The 23088-nt window shown below is 37.4% G+C and overlaps 2 protein-coding genes across 10 annotated transcripts in view; both read left to right on the forward strand.

Annotated features, from left to right (window-relative positions):
* LOC113063051 (dimethylaniline monooxygenase [N-oxide-forming] 5) overlaps positions 1–23088 on the forward strand; it is a 61706-nt gene that overhangs the window by 36066 nt on the left and 2552 nt on the right. For 3 of the 7 annotated variants that reach the window (XM_026233205.1, XM_026233204.1, XM_026233206.1), the window contains one exon: positions 22953–23025. In XM_026233205.1, the coding sequence (XP_026088990.1) occupies positions 22953–23025 (73 nt within the window). Of the gene's footprint in view, positions 1–8860; positions 8963–12817; positions 12981–15262; positions 15404–17674; positions 17864–19328; positions 19495–19643; positions 19787–22143; positions 22344–22476; positions 22833–22952; positions 23026–23088 lie in introns of those variants that run through there. The other 4 variants (XM_026233201.1, XM_026233202.1, XM_026233203.1 and 1 more) reach the window with 4 other exon arrangements.
* The window catches only part of LOC113063050 (dimethylaniline monooxygenase [N-oxide-forming] 5-like), a 44981-nt gene that overhangs the window by 4082 nt on the left and 17811 nt on the right, over positions 1–23088 (forward strand). For 2 of the 3 annotated variants that reach the window (XM_026233198.1, XM_026233197.1), the window contains exons 6-9: positions 1962–2158; positions 2258–2613; positions 2777–2849; positions 2967–4093. In XM_026233198.1, coding sequence (XP_026088983.1) covers positions 1962–2158; positions 2258–2613; positions 2777–2849; positions 2967–3396 — 1056 coding nt within the window. In that variant the 3' untranslated portion in view covers positions 3397–4093. Of the gene's footprint in view, positions 1–1961; positions 2159–2257; positions 2614–2776; positions 2850–2966; positions 4094–23088 lie in introns of those variants that run through there. The other variant, XM_026233199.1, reaches the window with a different exon arrangement.

Below are 23088 nucleotides of genomic sequence, written 5' to 3' on the forward strand. Positions count from 1 at the left end.
ATTAGTAACTTACAATATTATTAAATTCGACAGGTTTTCTGTGTAGTTAATAGATAACACTATTAGTCTACTTTTCCCATCACCCATTATAGATCAAATAACAACCTATAAAGGTGCAAAATGCATTTACTTGCACATATTTGACAATCTAGATATTTCCTGATTGAAAATATTTCAAAGGAAGGGGATCATGTCGTTGCTGCTGTATGTCACATGACAAGTATGATGAGTGCAATCCCCCCAACTTGTTCCCCCTTAAAAATCATGGGTGCATGACATCCCTGGTTACCAACATAGTTCAGTGAATCAGTGTTTTTCAAAAGTTCCAATGAACATTTGAAAACAGCACCACAAATTTGTGTGGTTGAATAATTGGATAATTTCCTGTTAGTATAGATCCTGCTTTTGGGTGCAGTAAGCAAGCTAACACACAGTACATTCTGTATCTTTAATTCCAGTTAAATATATACGTTTCAATCTATATATTTTAGAATATGAAAAATCAATGCATTGACCGTTCAAATTGTTCGCAGTGCAGTTTTTAAAGAGTACGCATGTGCATAAATGTGCAAGGGAATCCTGGAGTATGATTCAAGAGGAGACCCATGACTAATCAAGAATCAAATAAAGCAAAATGACAGTGAGTAAAAAATAATAAAGTAGTCATCAGGTTCCATGTTCAATACAGAAGCATTGGAGTGATCTCAAATAAATGAATTAGCAGAAGTTATTACTCCACAGCATGAATGTGGTGACATGTGGCCAAGTGTGGTGACCCATGCTCAGAATTAGTGCTCTGCATTTATCCCATCCATAGTTCACACACACACAGCAGTGAACACACACACACCCGGAGCAGTGGGCAGCCATTTTTTGCTGCAGTGTCCAGGGAGCAGTTGGGGGTTCGGTGCCTTGCTCAAGGGCACCTAAGTCGTGGTATTGTAGGTGGGACAGAGCGCTGTACATTCACTCCACCCACCTACAATCCCTTTTGGTACCGAGGCTAGAACCCACAACCTTCCAGTTACGAGTCGGACTCTCTAACCATTAGGCCACGACTTCTGACGTGCATGCTTGTGATGTCATTATTGATGGCCCAATGTGGATCAAACAACGGAGATGCATCCATTTTTGGGAAACGGTTATGATAACTGGTTAGTTTCCACAAAGCTTCATGATGCAACAACCAGTCATAATGTTATATGGGAACCACACTTCTGAGTGACTTTTCCAAGCGCCAGATTGTTATGGCAAGATGAAAGTCAAAGTATCCTTGGTCCAACAGTGGTCCTAAGAGGGACAAACCACAAACCAGTAGGGTCCGAGCCAACAGAAGGTCTACTGTGGCACATACAATTGTAATGATGCTAATGGGAGGAATGTGTCACAACACAGTGCATCACACTCTCATGTGTGCGGACTGCCAGTCAGAGTACCTATGATGAACTCCTACATTGGGCATCAGAACTGGACCTTGGAGCATTGGAAGATCCCGATGAGTCCCATTTTCTTTTACATCACATGGATGGCCAAGAATGTGCTGCTAATATCTTGTTGCCAGATACCACAAGACACCTTCAGGGGTATTGTAGTGTCCATGCCGTGGAGGGTTGTCGCTGTTTTGGCAGCACACAGAGAACAAACAGCATAGAAGACAGTCATAATATTTTGGCTCATTGGTATAGGAATTATTCTACTCCTATAGAAACCTGTATTCCACACTAAATATTTTAACCATATTGCAGTACATTATTGTTTGTCCAGTTGTTTGATAATGTATTATTTTACTTTAACCAAAAGGAAAACCAAAGTACCATAAAAGGTACCTAGGGTGACTGGGACTCCGTCAAAATATCAGATCATGTTCTACAGAAGACAAAAAGACCGATTTAAAATAAAATTATGGTAAGAAAATAATGGCAGAATTTACTATTTTGGGTAAATTGTGTCTTTACTTTCAGGTTTATCTGAGCACCCGAAGGGGATCTTGGATATTGAATCGTGTAGGAAACAAAGGTTTTCCAGCAGATATGATGTTTAAAAAAAGAGCACTATGGTTTCTTCAATTGTTGTCTGTTGGATTTCTTAACAAATGGAGAGAACAACAGCTCAATAAACGGTTCAACCACAAGCTCTATGGGCTGCAGCCTGCACACAGGTACTGTGAACACTGGAAGTATCAAGACTGTTGAAGTTCATTTAAACAGAGTCTTCAAATGCTCAATAATGATGGTGTGTGTGTGTTTTAATCTGGCAGAATTTTCAGTCAACATCCCACGGTCAATGATGACTTACCAAACCGCATCCTGTCTGGTACCGTCTCAGTCAAGCCAAATGTTAAAGAGTTTCGTGGGTCAAGTGTGGTGTTTGAGGATGGCACTGTTGAAGATGACATTGATCTGGTGGTGTTTGCCACAGGCTACACTTTCTCATTCCCATTCCTGCCTTCACATTTAATTCCTGTCTCAAAGAACAAGGTATCCCTGTACAAATACGTATATCCCCCAGGACTGGAGTGCCAAACTTTAGCCGTGATTGGTCTGATCCAGCCTCTGGGAGCCATTATGCCCATCTCTGAGATGCAAGCGCGATGGGCCACACGTGTTTTTAAAGGTATCAAACATGACTCTGAACTCCTTCACGGTAAAAAAATAAAGGTTCTTCATTGGCATTTATGGTTTCATGAAGAACATTTAACTTCCATGGAACCTTTCTATTGCACATAAGGATCTTTATAGTAGAAAAACCGTCATCTTTTTTATTTTTTTTACACTAGGACTGTGCAAACTGCCTCCAATGAGTGCAATGTTGAAGGAAATTAAAGCAAAAGAGGAGGCAATGGCTAAAAGGTTCTCCACACTTAACACATCACATAAACATATATCACAGCATTCACACAGTTTCTATATTTAAATGTATGTCATTTTTAGTGGATCTTGATGACTCTTAATCTCACTCTCGTGCAGGTATGTGGTCGCCCAGAGACACACCATCCAGGTGGACTACCTCCCCTACATGGATGAGTTGGCTGAACAAGTCGGTGTCTGTCCTCCTATCCTGAAGCTGCTCCTGACAGACCCAAGATTGGCTCTGAACATCATCTTTGGTCCCTGCACCCCGTACCAGTTTCGTTTGTATGGACCGGGACAATGGGACGGTGCACGTCAGGCCATCCTGACTCAATGGGATCGAGTCACCAAACCCCTGAAAACACGCTGTACACCAGAGCCGCAGTCACAGCGCTCCTCTCATTCACTCATATTCTCAGTGTCTGTTGCAGCGCTGCTGTCTGCTCTGTATTACAGCAGAGCCAGTCTGCATGCACTCATAGCAGACCCTTCATCACTCCTGGACAAGATCAGGGCTTTTGTACCATCGCCACTGACCACACACTAATTTTTTTTGTATGTAATTACATTTTAATTGTATAATTGTGTGGTTTTAATTCACTAGCAAACTTTTTCTTAGTGCTTTATCTTAATTATGCATCACTTTCAGCTGCTGCAGTTGTGAGCATGTCTCTTTAGCATATTAATTTACTTTAATATTTAGTGGTAATGGTAGTGGCTGATGTATTGTGGTGCAAATTAAATCTTAAAATGATATTTTTCAAAACCTACTTGCAAATTGTCTAAAAATGAATGGCACTTAAGTGCGTGTAAAGAGAGAAGACTTTCATGAATGTTTCCTAACACAATTAAGTAGACAGTTCAATTTGACAGTACATTTTAAATCATGTTTTATTAATCTTGTGTCATGCTTTACAGAAGTCTGCTTATTTTGATCATTGATTAACTAGCACATATGAAGTATTTGATCATGATTTGAACCTCAGTATTAATATGACTAATACATTTTAACTTCATCACAATTGTACAATTACAAATATAAAGTTACTGTAACTATGCAATTTGCATTCAAGTTTGTATGGCATTGTACAGTTTCACCAACTCAAGATGGGTTTGATGAGCACAAATGAACAGAATATATTTTGCTGACTTGGTGTTTGTTTATTGCTCTTATCAGTGCACTCTTGAGATGTATAAAGCATGCTTAGTTCACTTTTGTGTGAGATCCAGTATGTTGAGCAATGTGATATTAACTTGAATGAACAAACTACATAGCCCCTTAGATTACTTGCTAACAGAATAAAATATGTGCTGGGAGGAGAAATATTATTATTATATGCATTTGACTTTGTTTGAAAAACTTGTGTTCCCAAGAGAAATTCACATTTGAAAGCAAACACAAAAACATTTAAAAATGATTCACCCTCTCATCTATTTTTTCCAATTATCATGTAGATGTGTACTACATATATAAACAAAATAAAAACTTTGTGCCATGCTGTGTAACCCTTAGATCCCTGTGTGGTGGATCTGTGGATGTGTGTGAATATGATTTAACCGGACTCTGTAGTGATTAAATGTCTTCTAAAACCAAATCTCCAAAAGTAAATGTAAACATGATGTAGTTGAACATTGAACAGTTTAATGAATCCCAGCCCATCCAGGTGTGTGGTGAAGGCTTCATAACGCTACAGGTGCATCTCAATAAATTAGAATGCCATGGAAAAGTTAATTTATTTCAGTAATTCAACTCATACAAATCTATATCTCAACAAATTAGAATATGGTGACATGCCAATCAACTAATCCTCTCAAAACACCTCCAAAGGTTTCCTGAGCCTTCAAAATGATCTCTCAGTTTGGTTCACTAGACAATCATGGGGAAGACAGTTGTTCAGACAACCCCCAACAACCCCCCCCCCCCCCCATCACAAGGAGGGTAGGCCACAAACATTAAGCTGGCTGTTGCCCAGTGGTCCAAAGTCCTCTCTTCAGATGAGAGTAAGTCTTATATTTCATTTGGAAACCAAGCTCCTATAGTCTGGAGGAAGGATTGAGAAGCTCTTAGCCCAAGTTGCTTGAAGACCAGTGTTAAGTTTCCACAGTCTGTGATGATTTGGGGTCCAATGACATCTGCTGATGTTGGTCCATTGTGTTTTTTGAAAACCAAAAAGACACTGCACCCATTAACCAAGAAATATTGGAGCACTTAATGCTTCCTTCTGCTGATAGCTTTGTGTAGATGCTGATTTCATTTTCCAGCAGGATTTGGCACCTGCCCACACTGCCAAAAGTTTCACAAACATTACTAAATTCGATTCAGTGGTTTAAACTGGAAGGTTCATCAAAGGCCATGCCCCTTTACATGACCATGGTGTTGGTGTATTTGACTGGCCAGCAAACTCACCAGACCTGAACCCCAGAGAGAAACTATGGGCTATTGTCAAGAGGAAGATGAGAAACAAGAGACCAAACAATGCAGATGAGCTGAAGGCCACTGTCAAAGAAACCTGGGCTTCCAGACCACCTCAGCAGTGCCAAAATTATTAAAAAAAAAAAAGTAAATTACAATAATTGAAAAAAATAAATAAATAAATATATATATATATATATATATATATATATATATATATATATATATATATATATATATATATATGAATTATAAAATACATTTTATATATTTTATTTTAATCTATATTTTAGGAATGATTAGATGATGCATGCTCTGTCAAGACCCCTGCTCCCACAGACACAGAGCAGGTCACACCAAAGACTTTTTCCACCATAACATCACACTAGGCACTTTTGACAGTGAAGGAACAGAGATCTGAAGTGTTTCTTCCAGATGCAGATAAATAAATTATTCAGACAGGCACTAATGTGTGTTAACTGTCTGTCTCGTGTGCACACAAATACAAATATTTTGGGTAATCCTGTTAATCTTCTGCAGGACTGCTGAGCACGCCATTGTTCATAGCTGCGTCCCCCGTTCAGCTTGCCCTGGACTCATCAAAACAGGTGGTCTTTATGTTGAACCATAGATGGACAGATCTGATGAGAACTGCACAATCATCTTGTGACAACACACCATACGAGCACGGATGGCTTTTTCCCGTGTTCTCCACAACTTTGGATTTTATTGTTATTATTATTATTGTAGTTGTTGTAGTTGTTAATTATTTTATTTATTTCCATTTGTTCATTAAAATACCAAAAGTATTGGCCTTGTTTGCATTGTATTTTAGTGTTTTATTAATTATATTGACTTGCATTGTTATTGTATCTTTCAGATTTGTAAACTCTATAGTAACTGCTATTATTAAACTCTGTAAATAATTATTTAATTTAAAATACTCTAGTCTAAAGTTTTACAGCAGTACGATTTTTAATGTTTTTTAAAGAGGTCTCTTCTGCTCACCAAGCCTGCCTTTATTTGATCCAAAGTACAGCAAAACCAATAAAAGTTTGTAATATTTAAAAATAGCTGCTTTCTGTTTGAATATCTGTTAGATCAGAAGAGACTCATTTAAAAAACATAAAAAATCTTTACTGTTCCAAAACATTTGAATGGTAGTGTACTCTTTTCCCTCTTTCTTTCTATGTTCTCCACAACTTTAGATTTTGTAGTTCACATGTTTGTTGCAGAGCGGACCATCAGCATATATGCTTTTGGTAAAATATTTGGCTAATGCCGACCCCTGTTGTAAAAGATGTAGAGCAATGTGGCTTCAGCCAACTGTTATTGACTTAAAACTTTATAAATTTAACATTGTTTCTAGTTTATCTTAAATAAAATATGCTATGTAAATAAATATGCTATGTGAGAGCAGAGCACAAAGCTTGTGGCCAATGGTGTTCACTCCGGACTGGAGTTTGAACCTCTGCTTCAAACTCCAAGCACAGGGGAAAGATCATTTTGTTCCAAGCAACCGGGGCATCCTGGCCCCGGGGCACAAAATTTGCAAGGTAGGAGGGGGTAGTGACACTGGGTGAACTAAAAAGGTGCCATTGTCCGGTTAGGGAGTTACAAAATATTCTCATCGCATCATTTTATTTTACGGTTTATGTTGTGAACTACATATTTCTTTACCACGCTATTCAGCACCAATCCCGCCATGTATTCACTTTCACTGGTTAGGGTTAGAGTCAGGTTAGTATCAGCCTCGGACCATTGGCTAAATGTCTGATGCATTTGGGACACAAAAGTGGAAACACTTTGGAGTGTTGAAGTCGTCATTGTATTGAATTCTACAGGATTTTGCAGGAAACGTGTGTGTTTCTAATCTAATGTTCCGGCTGGAAACCAAGGGGCAACCTCTCGCACTCTCTCATGAAGCCAACAATGAAGCGACTAAAACTGTAATTCGTCGACTCCAAAAGGGAGTCAATTCCATAGACTCACCATGTTAAAATCTTAAAAATTCAAATTTGTACAACTTGTACAAAAAATGTATTTTGGTCTGTATAGCTGATTTGACCCTTCATGACAATTGTGAAAGAGGTGAATTTATATAACTCATCTAGTTAAATTATATTTAGTCTAAAAGTTATGCATAATTGAGTGACAGGTGGATTGCCACCACTGACACTTGCTTTGGGCTAGGTGGGCGTGGCTTCACCAACCAGGTCCCGCCTTTGTCCGTTTTCGATAATCCGTCGTGACCATAGACAGTAAAAGAAATGGACACAGGGACCCCATTGGAACTCAACTGAGACAATTGAAGCCAATTGACAAGACAATTGAAGTTTTTTAGCCCTTCCGTTTCTGACGCGCAGACTCAAACGAAGCTTGACGACGTCAGCAACCTGTCTGACAGATGTAAATGTTCTAGTAGCTGTGCGTGCAAACTGCCATCGTCAGTCTTGCAGAGACGGCGAGCTTGAGCGGGGAGTTCTTTGGCGTGAGTGAGCAGGAGTAAGTATTCTGATTAATTATTTTGTATAGTATTTTAAAATGTAACGCCAGTACTCCACATTAAGTCAATTGCCTGCGAGCTTCTCCACCTGTCTGTACGGTAATGCGACAGAGAGCCGAGTGGTTATGACGCAATCGTTAGCCTATTTTTTACAAAAACTGTTTCTACAGGGCCGTAATGTAACATAGAAGGTAATGGAGCCCTTTATACATTGTCGTGTATCTTTAGAAATAAATAATGGACAAACAGAATCTTTAAACGCCTCAGATGTAAAGTTATTCGCTGTCAAAGTGACGCCAAAATGAATGGGAGTCAATGGGAATGCTAACGCAAGTGAAGTTCTGCTACAAGATGGCAGCACGCAGCCGACTTCAACTTCCGGTCGACTTCCTTGCAGCCTGGGCATGACGCATGGTGACACGCTGCCAAGATGGCGATGGCCCGCTGTGCCTACTTTAAGCTTCACTCTTCAAGAACCTACAGATGATGTTACGGACACTACGTCCATGTTTTTATGCAGTCTATGGTGGAAATGAAGAAACTGTGGCACCAAACCCCCTCACGAAAGAAGAAAGCTGTCATGTTTACAACTGTGACGACAAGCACTTATAAGGACCAATTAAACACTGGAGTTTGCGAGAAATAAGTTTGCGTTAAAGAATCTTTAAAATATGTCCGAGAGTTTTACACACTGGTCTGTTGTGTTATTGTGGGGAAATTTCCACACCCCAAAATGTGATGCTAAATGCATAAAATTGACATGCTGTTCTATTTTTGGAGAGGTGCACTTCAGGCTATGGTTTAGGGTGTAGGTTTATGCGTAGGTCCGACAGTATAAATCAGACTTAAAGGTCTCAATAGTATGAATACCCTTCTCAAAGGTCTGGCTGCGCAAGACTAAGGTCAGGTAGGGGTTTTGCAGTTTTGAACAAAACTTTAATAGACCAACCAATAAAAACTTTAGAATCAGCTGTGGGGCGGAGTTTGCAATGAAGTGTAATTTTTTTTTTTGGGGGGGGGGGGGTGCGGGGTTGCGTCAGTCAATGGAGAAATTGTTGGAAGCCACGCCCTATTTTGAATCCCCGCCCCATTTGGAGATCTCCAGGCTGCATTTAAACCCTTCTCTCCGCGCGCGCGTCTTAACAATCAAGCGCAGTGTACAGTGGAAGGACGCGCAGTTGGCGGACGGGACTGGTAAGATTTGTGACTTTTGTCGAATATATGAATTAAATACGTTTGTTATCACACTGACAATAAGGTTGGATTTGCAACAAGTGCTGCTATTTTGATAAAGGTAACGTTATAGCTAGATGATAGATTTGCATGAACCAAAACTGCTGCTCTAGTAGAGCGGTTACAAACGTTATGTTACACAAATATGTAAAACAGAGGAATAAAGGCAAAAATACATTTGTAGAAGTCTTTAGACTCGCTGTTCCTCAGTAATCTCTAGTTCGCTTTTTCAAAACTGAATTTTGTTCGTGTTCTTCACAGAGTTATTTTAGGAATGTCTCACGGCTGCACGTTTTTTTATCGACTGCAAGACCCCTGACTTTTTAAACCGCATTCACGAGTGGAACGAGAAAAAAAGTTTAAATTGAAGGTTCATTCCACACATTACCAATTTTTATTTAAAACTGATCCTACATAAAGTTAACGTACATGGCGCCATAGCCGATGTCCGGACTAACGTATTTTTTTTGTCTTCGAGGAGTAGCCTACACATAAAAGTTGTAAAATATTTATTTAAATATCAGTTACTGTATTATTAACGCTGGTGCTGACCGCTCGTCAATCAGTACGTTAACATGGACAACAATACTCTTGATTTTTTTTTTTTTTATACGATTAAGACTATACTCTGATTAAGAATCTGTGTAAATCGAGATTTAGCCCGTAAAGACATGTAAACATTAATCACATGTTAACCGTCGTGACTTTTCGCCGCATTTGCGACAGGATAAACACAAGGCAGGGGTAAAAAAAAAAAAAACCTCGCTGTGTCCGAGATCGCATAATTCCATATGCGAAAAACAGTATGCGAGTAGTGACCCAAATCATAGCATTCGAAAAACCGTACGTGTAAGTACCTTAGGACAAAACGTTGTTCATTGTGGTTAAAGTGTACCTGTTTAACATAATACAAGTAAACGACTGACTTGACCGATGAGACGATTTTGGGAACTGAGTGTAAAAAATGTGTAATCATTAATACCTCAATGCAGTGCATTAGCTTGTTAACGCTGCTTTCTTTAAACAGACGCTAGACAATGAGATGGTTACAAAACTTTACATAATTAAACCGATTTTATTTGTCTTTTACTACTGTTGATATTTTAAGAAAAATGTTTAACTTACATGGCAAACCATAATTGGCTCAGCTCGATCATCGATCCAATCATCACTAATCCTGATCTGATCAACACACCCTTGTTCTCATCCACTGAAGAAGCCTTCATGATTGGAAAGCAGAATGCTGTAATCAAAGGGCTTAAGTATATCATTGAAATGAATCTCAACAACACACTCATTACATGCATTTATATTAGCAACTTCATTGATTTATGCTTTTTTTTAATTATAATATTTCCAGGTATTTACAGTAGCTGCTTTATCAGCTGCATAGTGCTTAAAGTGCCGCTATTATACCATTAAGGTTGCTAATATTGTTGTATGAGTCTCCTAAAACAGGTTTCGATGCATGCAAGGTAAAAAAAAACATGTTAGTTTGCTCAGAAAATAATTTAATTTTACCTAATTTCTAAATGATTCATAAATTCTCTAAACCCCTCCTTTCCATGAGCCCTCACTGCTGTGATTGGTCAGATGGCACAGTCCTTTCTTATTGGTCCAGAGAGATCTCTCTGTGCCTCTGGATTGTCAGAAACGAAATGCTCAATTTCATGAGGGAATGACATCCCTGGAGACTTGTCAAAACATAGAAAAGATGGTATGGATTGTAGCTTACTAACTTGAGCCGGAGTTTGATGATGAAATTGTTGAAGTGTTTGATCAATATGAGACTGATTTGCAGGAGCTGGATATTTCTCAGTGTCAATCGTTGACAAGTTTGTTGTAAATATGAGATGTGATCAAACATTTACTCTCACAGCGTAGGATCTAGTGTCTTATCAAAATGTTAACCACGCAAAAATTTGTGGACGGGCAAGTTGGCGATGTAAAATGTGGATGGACAATGGACATTATGCAAATGTGTTACTTTGTGACGTAGAGCCGTAACAGAATAAGATTCAGTTTCCTTATGACTCGTTTATGCTATTGAGAGCTGACTTAAAAAAAAAAAAAACTTTATCTGTCGTGCACTGTCGGCTTCAGCCAGAAACCCTTATGATTGATGATGATCAGCTGACTTTCTCAGACCACATTGCTAAAACTGTCCGATCCTGCAGATTTGCTTTATTCAAAATTAAGAAGATCAAGCCTTTTCTTTCTGTCCAGGCAGCACAACTTCTTTTTCAAGCTCTTGTTCTGTCCAGGCTGGACTATTGCAATGGTCTCTCTGCAGGTCTTCCAGCTAGTTCTATCAAACCTTTACAATTAATCCAGAACGCGGCAGCAAGATTAATTTTTAATGAGCAAAAAGAATACACATCACACCTCGGATTATCAATTTGCAATGGCTATCAATAACTGCTCGCATAAAATTCGAAACATTGATGTTTGCCCTGCAAAACTACCATTGGCTCTGCACCCATTTACCTAAATTTGTTACTTCAGACTTATGTGCCTCTAGAAGCTTGCCTTCTGCAAGTGAACGTTGCTTGATTGTGCCATCCCAAAGAAGCACAAAGTCACTTTTACGGACTTTTAAATGAAATGTTTCCTCCTGGTGGAATGAACTCCCAACTCAATCCGAGCAGCTGAGTCCTTAGCCATCTTCAAGAATCTGCTTTAAATGCATCTTTATTTGACCCTCTAACTGTAACACTCACTATTCTATTCTAAACAAAAATCTAACTACCTTTCTAATCTTTTTGTATTCTATTCTCTTTTCATTTATTAAGTGTGTGTAAATATGTATATATAATATATATATTATAGTGTTCCTGTAGCTCAATTGGTAGAACACCCTTATCAAGCGCGAGGTTGGGGTTCAATTCCCCGTGAACACATATGTAAAAATTGATAGCCTGAATGCACTGTAAGTCGCTTTGGATAAAAGCGTCTGCTAAATGCATTAATTTAATTATATACATATATGTGTGTATGTCTGTATGTATCAAACTAAAGCCTGTTTTTCATCAAACTAAAGCCTGTTTTTCATCAAACTAAAGCCTGTTTTTCAATTGGGTCTATTTGTATTACAAAAAATAAAAGTCTGATTTACTCAATTGTCAAAATAATCAGTAGATTATCAAAACAATTATTAGTTACAGCCGTAGATTAGTTAAAATCTAGAAAAATAAAACTGCATTGTTTTTGTTTTTAAAAATAGTAATAAAATATTTTCTCATTCTAGTGAACCAAGTATCTGTATTTTGTCTTATCTCATTAGCTAAGTGCATTCAGTGATAAAGCTCATAAATCCGTAAAATAAGTGTATGATACAGCCTTCATTCTTCAGGTCAATCATATTTATGGAAAAAAATCTGTTTGAAAAAAGAAAGCGATAACTTTGTCATATTTTTTCAAATGTTAAAGTTGAAAGAGTCATTGCATGCTTTTGTGCTGCACTTTATTTGTGCTAGTTTATGAGAATTTGAACGATAATTACAAAATAGTTTAAGATATCTGTTTTAGTCATTGAAAACCAAAAAAAGTAGTGCTTAAAATCATGGAATTTAATTTGTTAGTTTCTGTATAAGCATCAATGTAATTTATGATTATCGTAATTATCGCAATTACAATTTCAAGAGGAAAATCGACAATTATGACTTTTGACATAATTGACTTTTGTCATTATTGTGCAGCCCTAACACCTATAGATGAAGACTTGCATGTCTGTGAAATGGCTGAACATTCTTGATGGTTGTTTAAATCTTTCAACACTTAAGCTATGCTGTTTGATTCTCCCTTAACTTGTGTTAGCTGGGACCACCCTCTTCTGCGAGACTTCAGATACCCTCAAATTTTACCTAACAGGCTGTTTTCAAGATTATTGCCAGGGAACGCTGCTCTAACTATTAGGAACAGAAAAACATTGTTTTGGCATTTTTGAACGCTGAGGGCTTGAGACCATCTCCAATTGAAGGTAAGTAGGCAAGGGCCGATTACTATTTTCAAGATCTACCCCATAAATAAAGCAGCTGCTACTTTCTAAAATGTATTTAAATATTTAGAGATTTGTGTATTCTCTTGTGTTCATCACAGCATCAAATACTTAAATATTTATATTAATAGGCTTTTTATTTTCCATTTTTTTCTGGACAACATGCCCTAGATGTAGTTTGAAAGTGTTTTATTTATTGTGCATTTAGACTTTACATTTTGGTTTTTATAAGTTAACATTAGTTAAATCATTAGTTAACAAACTGCCAATGAAAACTTCTTCTGTATTCCGATATTTAGAAGTTGCAACTGTTATTTAATGAGCTAACATGAACTAAAATTATTTAAATTTTTTATTTATTTATTTATTTTTTACAAAGATTAATAACTTCTGTGTAGTGTTGTCAAAAGATACGGTACTTCGGTACCAAGTCGGTACTAAAAAAATAAAAATGTCAAGGCACCAGGTTTCTTTAAGTACCGGTGGTACCGAGGACCCGGTCAACCCGGTTCTTGACACATACAGTGCTATGATTTCCACGAAGCAGAAAACGCGGACGAAATCTCAAAATCCTGTCATGAAAATTAAACTTACATCTTAATATGGACAGTCTCAGAATTTGTCAAAGTTAGCATAAATCAAATCAAATCTCCGAATAGACCAGTATCTGTAAATCTTAAGCCGCAAAAGTTGGTTGAAATATGAATCCTGCATGTTCTGCGCATCTCTGTGTGAGTGAATGAATGGCAGAGACGTGCGTGTTTGTTTACTACATAAATTGAAGCGCGTGACGCTAGCAGTAATTTCAGCATAAATACATAAACAACATCACCAGAACGGTTCTGATTCACTTCAAGCATTTTACCGTTTCATTTGAGTAACACCAGTGTTCGAATAAAAGTAGCCCGTCAAAATAAAAGTTAATTTTTACATAAAGGCATTGTGCTAGAAATATGACTTATTTAGTAGCAGTATCACATACATTCTACTACTGTTGAAAAAATTAATACGACTCTTTCTTTTCTTTTCTTTTTTGAGAAAGAAATCACACAATATGTCTTCCATGTTTTAATTTTAATAGCAAATCCTCTTTATTTACCAAAGAATAAAATGTTTAAATTGAATTAAGACTAATTAAATTTGGGTGAAACTTGTTTACTGTTTTTCATAAATATATTACTTGTACAATTTTTTTAAACACAATTGTAAATAAGTATAAAGAATTGTATTGGCTTTATTTTTAGTGATAACATATATATTTTTTTTAATTAGCATATTTTTGTGTTTTGCTTTGGTACCGAAATTGGTACCGATTTTCACTGGTATCGGTACTGAATACTGAAATGTTGGTACCATGACAGCACTATTCCGTAGCAAATGTAGCTATTGCTCATTGTGAATGTTAATGGTTAACTAATGAGGTCCTATTGTAAAGGTGATACCGATTAGTCTTTATAGTTCTTTTGCACTTTAATCGGTGTATAACTTATATATCTTTCTGTATTTATTGTATGTAAATGTTCAGTTATTTTTGTTATAAGAAAGTTATTTAACCTGTTATACTGTATCACCACTTTTGTAAAACTAAATTTAAATACTGTGATAATACAGTTTACCATGATAAAAGCATTAGCAATTAACCGCAACAGGAAAGTTTGATACCCGCATATCCATACAAATTCAACTGATAATAATGATTTAAAACGCAGCTACTGGATTCATGAATATTAATCAGGCTGTGTGTTTGCTCAAATTGATTTGATAAAATCAAATCAAGAGCGATAATAGGCCAGCGCCTTAGTTCTGCCTAATACCGGTGAACCCAGCAGTTCTTAAAAGCTGAAGCACTCTAAAGGAACTCCATTATTTTTCCAGGAAAATACAACATAGTTGTATACAGAATATAGTTTACATATAGCACATTAATTCTGCATGGTATGGAAGACTCTCTTGCTTTGTCTCTCTCTTTGCTTGTGAGGGGGGAAAAAAGCAAAGTGAAGGCGAATCGTGTGACTTCACACTAACGTTTATGGTACGTGAAAGACAGGTGCGTTGCTTATCCATAGAGATAAACTGAAAGAAAAAAAAAATCACAGATCACTTTACTGGGAGAGAACTCTGAAGCACTCTGAAGAGAGTGTTCTGTGTGTGAAAATATGTGCTTAACTTATACTCGACCTCTAACCACTGATCTATATATACTGTATGACGTGCATTTTCACCATTTGTTTTCTTCAAGTGATTGTTCCATGTTCCCTGTGCAGACTCGCAGCATGGCTAAGCGTGTGGCTGTGATTGGAGCAGGCAGCTCTGGACTGACCTCCATCAAATGCTGCTTGGATGAAGGGATGGAGCCTGTGTGTTTTGAGAGCAGTGATGATATTGGAGGACTCTGGAAGTTTAAGGTTGAAAATGCGAAGTGTGTCATTTCTGTGCCATACATGGTACCAAAGTGATTTGGAAAATGACTGATATAATGAATAAGTGATTTTAAACACTGTAATTCTAATCGATACAAGATCAGGTGCCAGAAGACCTTTGCTTAATTTATACACTATCATTTTTAATTCAATATTCTTTGTAATATTTTGGGGTAGATCATGTCTTTTGAAAGAAGTCTCTTATGCTCACCAAGAGCATCCATTTTCAGCAGCCATTATTTCAGTCTTCGGTGGAATAGAAATTTTTGTGGAAACCATGGTACATTTTTTTTTAATGATTTTTTTTTTATGAATAAAAAGTTAAAAAAAAAAAACGGCATTTATTTAAAAGATACACATTTTTGTAAAGTTATACATTTCTTTACTGTCACTTGATCTAAATTATTTTTAGATCAACTCCAACTTTTTGAACAGTAGTGTACATTAAGTAATTCATAATCGTTTACCAAAAGATTACTTTATGGAAGAAAATAAAAAAAAATACATTTATTATATCATTTTATCTTTTTTTTTCCCCAAACACTCCCACCCACTGCCATTAGTCAGCAAACAGAGTCAAAACTCACAGCAACCAGAGGTGTGGTGGTGGCAGGGCCGTCGCCAGAACAAACCAAATGGGGGGGCATTTAATTTTCATAGGGGGGCACACTTTTTTTAATTATCTGAGACAGACCATAACATAAACCCATATTAGGCTATAACTAAAATAGACCACACTAGTCTTGTTTTGTTGAATTATTCAAATAAAATACTTTTAAAATACACCGTTTGATCTCAACGTCTCTGTTTATTGTCTCTTAACATTTCCAAAACCGCCAAAAATTTATTCTGAGATCGCATGCAATGCGCAGCTCAGCTGCGCAAAGGAATTGCGTACAAACAATACAATACTGTATGCTTAACTAAATGAATTACATGATTTATATATACATATACATATACTTACACACAAACTGCATATTGTAATTTGAATTAATAAAACTACTAACACAAAAATAACATATTAAAAGGTCTGCTGCTGGAGACTTGCCATTGGCTGTTGTATTTGAATAATTAATGAGTTAGGTCTTTGCAAGGTTTGGGTGCTGTTTTGGGATGTTTTAACAGTCATTTATGAATATAATTATATTTAAAATTATGTTCTGTGTAATAATGTAATAATGAATCATTTCTGAAGGTAATGTGTTATGCATTTTTAGTGTTACCGTTGTAGTGATTACTGTTCCTGTGAGCCAAGTTCTGCTGAAACAACGTTAGTCGTGTAATGATCTAAATCAATATTAGACGTGCAACTGCGCGCTCACACCGGTGGCGTCGGGAGCGTCAAAAATCGCACTTTCCGCTCTGCTCACGACGCTGCAGAAAGATTCGCGAGCGCTCAGAATGCACTGACATAGGCCGAATGCTTATTTTGTGTTAGAAGTGGACGCAAAGCAAACAGAATTATTGATCTTATGCAGACTAACCACAAGGAGGGTAACGTTATAAATTGATCTCATTAAATGTTGTTGTGGACGAAATATTAAGATCCTTTACTTAAAATTAACGATCTCAGACACCTTGGTCCACGTATCACTTTTAATTATTTTTTTATGTCCCTCTACGCAAACAGGGGCACATCATAGATTACTGCAAACGCAAAACAGCAATAATTAACCTGTCTTCTATTTTGCTTGGGAACTAATGTGATCGGAGCTGCGTCCTCTGGAATCCTCTCAAGCGGTTGACTTCTACGTTCCGATTGGTTGCTGCCCAATCGCGTCATAGCTCATTACCATAAAGTTGTCTTTATTTAAACTCTGCTCGACGCTCTCAAAGGCCAAGTCGCGCCGCGCAGCTGCTCGACGCTGGTTTACATTGAAAATGAATGACTTCCGGCCACTTTGACGCTCTCAACGCCGGCGGTGTGAATGCACAGTAATGCAAGTTTGGTTAATTGTTCTGTGCGTTACGTTTAGGGGGGCACAAAAAGTAATTTGGGGGGGCACTGCCCCCCGATGCCCCCCCTTGACGACGGGCCTGGGTGGTGGTGTTGTTTTTTACTTTTGGGGGCAAAAATGCTTCAAATGGCTTACTTATTATTGCTGCATATTACGATGGGATAAAAAAAAAAAGAGTATTTTAGCATTAAACAATATTACACACTTCACCTTTAAACAACACTTTTAATGCTCATTATGTTTTATCTTTTAGTGAGTTCAAAGTCATTGACTGCGTTTCTATGTTCGTGCACAGGAACAACCAGAGGAAGACCGTTGCAGCATTTATCGCTCTCTTATAGCGAACACCTCTAAAGAGATGATGTGCTATAGTGATTTCCCCATGCCAGATCATTTCCCCAACTTTGTGAACAACTCTAAGTTAATGCAGTACTTCAGACTCTACGCTGAGCACTTTAACCTGCTCAAACACATTCACTTTCAGGTAATAAACACCATAACATCACGTCCATTGAGATTTTCTAGATCTAAAGGAATAGTTCACCCAAAAATGAAAATTTTATGTTTATCTGCTTTCCCCCAGAGCATCCAAGGTGTAAGTGACTTTGTTTCTTCAGTAGAACACAAACTGTGTTTTTTAATTTTTTTTAATTAAATAACCTTTGGCTCATGCCAATACATTGTGTAAAGACACAAAACAGTCAGCAAGAAACTGAATAGTATTTATATATACTTTTAATTCACTGAATGTGGAAATTGCTTGAATTCTCCCAAGTGTGTCCTCCTGAGCGCGTTCTCCGCAGCAGATGCGTGAGGAACAAGCGGCAACCTCCCGCTTTCTCTCATGAAGCCAACAAGGAAGTGACTAAAACTGCAATTCATCGACTGGTTTAAAAAATGATTTTGGTCTAAATAGCTATGAGAGGTGAATAATTATTTTTTTTAATAACTCGTCTGTTTAAATTATATTATATAATTAAAAGAGTGGCCACTTGAGGGACAGTTGGTTTGCCGCTGCTGACACTGCCATCGAGCTAGGTGGGCGTGGCTTCAGCAATCAGCTCCCGCCTTTTTGCCTATTTTTGATTGTCCGGGAGAGTCGCATGGTGACGCGCTGCCAAGATGGCAATGGCTCACTCTGCCCAACTTGAGCTTCAATAATGGTCTTCAGGAGTATATGATGTGGAGGCTGCTGCTGCTTGCTTTATGGCGGATCGCAGACTTATAAATGCATTACCGCCACCTATCTCTCAATTGGACCATTGCCACTCCCAATTGAGATTGTAGATACTGTCCATGGTCTTGAGAGATAGGTGGCAGTCAGGCGCTCATAAGTCTGTGATCCTCCATAAAGCAACAAGAAGAAGCCTCCTCAAGCACCTGCTGCGGAAGACGCGCTCAGAGTTCATACAGTTTAGATGTTCAGATTAGATTAGATGTTTAGAATCAGTGGACGCCCTGGGGGAAAGCAGATAAACATAAAAATTTCATTTTTGGGTGAACTATCCCTTTAAAACGGAGGTGCCCAATCCTGCTCCTGATGATCGAGTGTCTTGCATGGTTCAGCTCCAACCCTAATCAAACACACCTAAAGTAACTAATTAAGGTCTTCAGGACCAATTGAAAATTAAAGGCAGGTTCATTTAATTAGAGTTGGAGCTGAACTTTGCAGGACAGTCGATCACCAGCAGCAGGATTGGGCACACTTTTTTTAAAACCTTATTGGTCCTGGCATACATACCTTTCAACAAATCTGATTTAAAGGTTCAAGCCTGGGACTGTTAGACAACATTGATGTTTCAAGAACACATAGTGCTTGGGAAAATGATTCTCACATAATTGTTTATATTATTGTGTGTATTTTCTTTGGATCTATCGTATGTTTCGAGTATTCTCTTTATAAAGATGAGAGGTAGCATTCAGGCTCTATGTGGTTTGGTGTATTTCAGACCACAGTTCGCAGTGTGAGACAAAGGCCTGATTTCTCTAACTCTGGTCAGTGGGAAGTGGTGACCATGGGCAGAGATGGACGAGAGGAGACACATGTATTTGATGGTGTGCTAGTGTGTGCAGGACACTACACACAGCCCATCAAACCCCTCTCAGACTTCCCAGGTGCTCACCTGATATCGGTCATCATAATACAGCATTCAACACTGTGTATAACTAATTCCCTGCATGGCTCTATACATATAATGGATTTGATATGTATTTGTACACATTAATATATTGTATAACTTTTACTGTAATTTTGTGTGCTGCAGGTATTGACACGTTCCCAGGGACAATAATTCACAGTTGGGAATATAAGGACCCTGATCCTTACCTTGGAAAGAGAGTTGTTGTTGTTGGGATTGGGAATTCTGGTGGAGACATTGCTGTGGAGCTCAGCAGAGCATGTGAGAAGGCAAGAGAGATTTAATGGTGTAATATCTAATATTGATCTTTAATCTATTTTTAGGTTCTTGGCTGGGTAAAAATAATTTATGATGTGATTAGAGATTGAATGATAGGTGCTGTTTTGATGACTTGATTATTTACATTAAATCTGGGCTCAACATTAACGCTTGCCCAGGACAAGTGGATTTTGTGAAGGGACAAGTGAAAGAGAATTGTACTTGCCCGATTGGACAAGTAACCTGATCAAAGTTTTAATAACAAACAATAACTAGGGCAGCACCGAAACTTTGAGAATGATTCTAAATGTATTACTTTCAATTTAAACGTTGACTAATAATGGATGATGTATTGAAAGTATCGCGGTCGCGTCAGTTGAGGCTCCTGCAGCGCAACAGCATGCACAAAAGAAACAAACGTGAACAAACATACTACGATAGAAAAAAAAATTCTATACATGTATATATTCTATTCAATTCTTGTAACATCAAATGACCAAGAGTCATATTTTCCTGACTTTCAGCATGATTTCAGCATGATTGCGAATGTGATATTGATTTTATACAACTTTAATTCAATAAACAAAGAATATTAACTGACTTAAATTATAGACCCATTATTGATAATTTTGCTCCATTTTCGCTAACGGCGATAGTTCTAAACTATGCCACAGCAGAACAGTCGCGCAACACACAAGAGTCTTCCGTTACTGAATAATTTTGCATTTTTGAATGAGTCAATGACTCTGTGAGCTATTCATAAAGACAGTCACTTGCTTCATTTATTGAATGAATCCGCTGTTTGAACGAATCTGAATCAGTGATTCATTCACTCATTAAAACAATGACTTGCCACTACCTACTTGTGGTTTAATTTCATATATAAAAGAATCATTGCATTTTTCCAACATTTCATAGTTGTATGTCAAAAAAATTTAAACAATCTAATAACTATGCATTTGCAATTTTGAGTAAGGAACCTCTTATCTTCATTAAACAGTCTGAGTAAATGCATCTAAATGACACTTTCGATGTAGCTTCTCCGTTTCCTCTGCAGGGGAAAGATTTTGTTTGTTTATACTGATTTAATTTGAATGGTAACAGCCATATACTGTCTTATTATTCTAACTTAATGTATTGATAAAATGTAAGAATTTTATGTAAATGGTGATGTAATTTAATCGGTTTAAGGAAAATATTGTCCTTCGTTAAGTGAAAAAAGTGTACAGGGCAAACAATTTAAGGCAAATATCACAAATATGCTGATTAAAGTAATACCCGATAGAGCACTAATGAGACTAATGCTTCAGAATAAATTACATTTGAGACAAAAAGCGAACAAACAATAAAATTTTCTAAAGCGGACAAATTAAGAAATGGATTATGTTAGGATTGCAATACTAGAATTGCAATACTAGAATATTGTAGAATTGCAATACTGCAGTACTATATATATATTTTTTTTTTTGAATACTCAACTTTAAACAATTCAGTATCATAATTAGCGTATATTACTGTAATATTAATGATTACATTATTAATTCAGAAAACTTGCAAGCTATCAAACAAGAAAAATTGGCATTCATTTTCATAATCTAAAAGGTATTCTTCATACAAGAATTTGCCTTTTTATAATTTTTTCTTTTTAGATTTCAAAGTAGTGATTGTTTTGAATATTCATATTTTCTAACAAAAAGGCATCGAGTCTCTACAGGAGGCCCCTGTTCACCCCTCCTCCCAGAGCCATGTGAGACCGCTCTTTTCATTTCAAGTTACTTTTGGACTGAAGCAATGCAACACCCGCTGACTACAAGGATAGAGCTTCAAAGATCTAAGACCATTTTGAACTCTGGACTCTATAACTCTGACTGGATTCTTCTGAAAAAAGAAAGTCATATACACCTAAAATGTCTCTGGGGTTTATAAAATGCATCCCAATTTTTATTTTTGGGTGAACTAACCTTTAAACTTAACTTTTTTTTAATTGCAGTTAATTATACAGCAAATTTACCAAATGGGAGCGATCCAATCAACTCCAAATGGACTGTCAAGTCACATCCCTACTTTTTTTTGGGTTCACTTTGGTTTGTTTGTTTGAGATGCTCACTGATTTGTCACATTAGGGGGGAATAGATTATCATAATTTCAGGCTAGCTTTAAAGTTTTAAATGTACTCCTGCTAACTCAGTGCACATTGTGATCAAACTCTGTGTCCATATGGCTTATTTTTAACTCCATTTCACTCCCTCAGTTCTGAATATATCTTTTGGTTCTCATTTAATATTCTCCTATTTTGACAAGCCTAAATTCACTCTAGTTTATCCACTAATTCAGTTTGCTTTGGTCTTCCTATTTGTCACTGTCTTAGATATTCCTGAGTACCCGGAAAGGTGCATGGGTCATAGGTCGCGTGGTTGATAGAGGGCTTCCTCTGGATATGATGATGGTCAGACGAGTTCGAGATCTGATTTACGGCCTCCTGCCTCGAGCTCTGCTCAACTTGATTTGGGAGAGAATCCTAAATCAGGGATACGACCACAAGCTGTATGGACTACAGCCTGTATACAGGTGAAGGGCCAAACCATGATCCTCAAGGACTCTTTCCATACTCATTTCATTGTTAATGATTAAAGTAAAGCCCTGATCATTTAAAAATGACTCCTGATTCACAGTGACCTTTACCCTTGTTTTGTAATTCCAGGATCCTGGACCACTATATTGTTATAAACGATGACCTCCCTGGTCGCATTCTGTTAGGGGAACTGGTGATAAAATCAAATGTGCAGAAGATCCAAGGCTCGACGATTGTCTTTGATGATGGGACTGTAGAAGAGAAGATTGATGCAGTGATCTTATGCACAGGATATGATTATAGATTCCCCTTCCTCCCCACCTCCTTAAGCCCTGGTTCTAATGGAGATCTGAAACTCTACAGAAGAATCTTCCCTCCATCTCTAGAACGTCCAACACTGGCCATCCTGGGCCTGTTTCAGACCAAAGGGTCAATCATGCCAGCTGTAGAACTACAGGCACGCTGGGCCACCAGGGTCATTGCAGGTAATGAACAAGCATAAGTCATTAAAACAAAATGGTCAAGTACATATAGAGAATCATATGAAACATTATATTTTTATGTGATTATGGGTAAATAAAATAAAAAACGTCCTGTTTTTCAAGGACTGAACCAACTTCCTCCGGCTGAAAAGATGGATAAAGCAATTGAGAAAGATGTTCAAGCGAATTTAAAGAGGTAATTACATATTCACCTGAATGATCATCTCAGATAGGTTTTATTTTGAGTTAATCGACTATC

This window comes from Carassius auratus, chromosome 45 (genome assembly GCF_003368295.1).
Source record: "Carassius auratus strain Wakin chromosome 45, ASM336829v1, whole genome shotgun sequence".
Lineage (NCBI taxonomy): Eukaryota > Metazoa > Chordata > Actinopteri > Cypriniformes > Cyprinidae > Carassius > Carassius auratus.